The sequence below is a fragment of the Varanus komodoensis genome, unplaced genomic scaffold (genome assembly GCF_004798865.1).
Source record: "Varanus komodoensis strain SLA01 unplaced genomic scaffold, ASM479886v1 scaffold9, whole genome shotgun sequence".
Taxonomy (NCBI): Eukaryota; Metazoa; Chordata; class Lepidosauria; order Squamata; family Varanidae; genus Varanus; species Varanus komodoensis.
The window spans coordinates 37,270,424-37,272,242 of NW_025336598.1; the positions used below are offsets into that span (position 1 = coordinate 37,270,424).

Genomic DNA, 1,819 nt, shown 5'->3' on the forward strand with positions numbered 1-1,819 from the left:
CGATGAGCAACGCCGCGGGGGCAGAAAGAAGCGCGGAGCTGCCCCTCCGACCCGCCCGCCCCGGACTTTAGGGGTGCGAAGCAACTCTCGCCCGCAGCCTCGCACCGGCGCCGCCAGGGACCGCGCGTCCGCCCGCCCGCCTTTCTCGAGGCCACGCCGCCGCGTGGGGGGGGGCGGGGGGGGCGCGGCGCTTGACAGGCGGCCGTCGAGCGAGGCGCCAACTCGAGCCGCTCGGAGCCACGGGGCGGGGCCTCGCCTCGCCTCGCCGCTGCCTGTCGGAGCCGGAGCGCCCGCGGCGCTCGCCCTGCCCAGGACCCGGGCAGCCCCTGCTGCTGCTGCTGCCGCCGCCGCTGCTCCTCCTCCTCGTGCTCGCGCGTGCGGGCTCCGTTCGGCAAAGCGGCGCCGTCTCTGCACTGCCGCGCAGCGCCCTCGAGGGTCGCCTCGCTCTCCTCGCGCCCTCCGTCCTGCAGCGCGCGCTCGGCCCGTCCCGGCCCGTCCCGCGGCGCCCTTCCGCGGCGCGGCTGCCTTCGGCCAGCGCTCCCCACAGACGGGCAGGAGGAGGCAGGTCGACGGCAAGCCGGAGCCGGCGCCGGAGCCCGCGCCGCCGGGGAAGTCCAGCCGGACCTGCCGCGGCTTGCTGCTCCGCACCGGTCCTCCCTGCCGGCGCTGTTCCCGCCCCTGCCGCATGAGGCTCGCTGGGCTCGCTGCCCGCCGGGGAAGCCGCGCCGCTCTCCTCGCCCTCCTCCTCGGCCCCCGGCCCCCGCCGCCGCCCGCAGCCGCAGCCCCTTGCTCGTCCAGCCCGGGCCATGAACGCCTCGCTGGGGAATCAGACCGAGGTGGCGGCGCTCTTCCTGGGCAACAGCAGTGACCCGCTGGAGCGGGTGCTGCGGTCCTTCACGCCCAGCTCGGTGGTGACCGACGACGGCTTCGTGGTGACCGCCCCGGACGAGCGGAGCTTGTACATCATGCGGGTGGTGCAGATCGCCGTCATGTGCGTCCTCTCGCTCACCGTCGTCTTCGGCATCTTCTTCCTGGGCTGCAACCTGCTCATCAAGTCCGAAGGCATGATTAACTTTTTGGTGAAGGACCGCAGGCCGTCCAAAGAGGTGGAGGCGGTGGTGGTGGGACCTTACTGACCGAAGCGCCCGACCCGCCGCAGGACTCGAAGGGGCCGTGGCGGCGGCGATGGGTGCTTGTGCCGCCTTTCGCTGGAGCTCCGGCCTCCCGGCCATGGCTGGACATCTTGGGGTGGGGGAAAGCCAGCAAGCCCCTCTGACAGTCAGAAGAAGCCAACTGTACGGAATAGGAAGGCCAGCGCGTTCACTCCTTGCTGGGCAGAGACGGGTGGGGAAGTGTGGGTGACACGGGTGTCAGCCTCCAGAGCGGTAGAGGAGGACCTCCAGGTCATCTTGTATGTGGGTCTAGCAGTGGGGAGGTGAGAAGGGGAAGAGAGAGGGAAGGAGAGAACATGCGGGAGTCGTGAAGACTTCCGAGTTGGCATGTGTATCTTGTACATAGCAGTATAAATGTGCGCTGCGAAACATTCCCAACTTTGCTGCTTGGTCTGAAAGAGGGAAAAACGGGGATGGGAAAGGGGAGGGTGCAGCTGAACAAAATGTTGAGTGTAACCTATCCAGCTCTTCTTTGAACTGTTTTCCTTCAGGATTTGAAGGGGTGGCAAGCAGATCATATATGCGGGGGGGTGGGGGGCAGGTTGTGGTGTTTTGGGGAGGGTGGGTTGGGTGGGGTGTGTCCTGTTTTCACCTTGCTGTCTGTAGCAGAAATATCCATGCTGATGTGTGGATGCAAAGATTTCACA

General features: G+C 67.7%; 1 protein-coding gene across 1 annotated transcript; it reads left to right on the forward strand.

Annotated features, from left to right (window-relative positions):
- Positions 1-806: 806 nt before the first annotated feature.
- On the forward strand, positions 807-1,136 carry RPRM (reprimo, TP53 dependent G2 arrest mediator homolog). Its single transcript, XM_044418521.1, has one exon. It carries the CDS (start codon positions 807-809, stop codon positions 1,134-1,136), a length of 330 nt encoding a protein of 109 aa, XP_044274456.1.
- Positions 1,137-1,819: the final 683 nt, after the last annotated feature.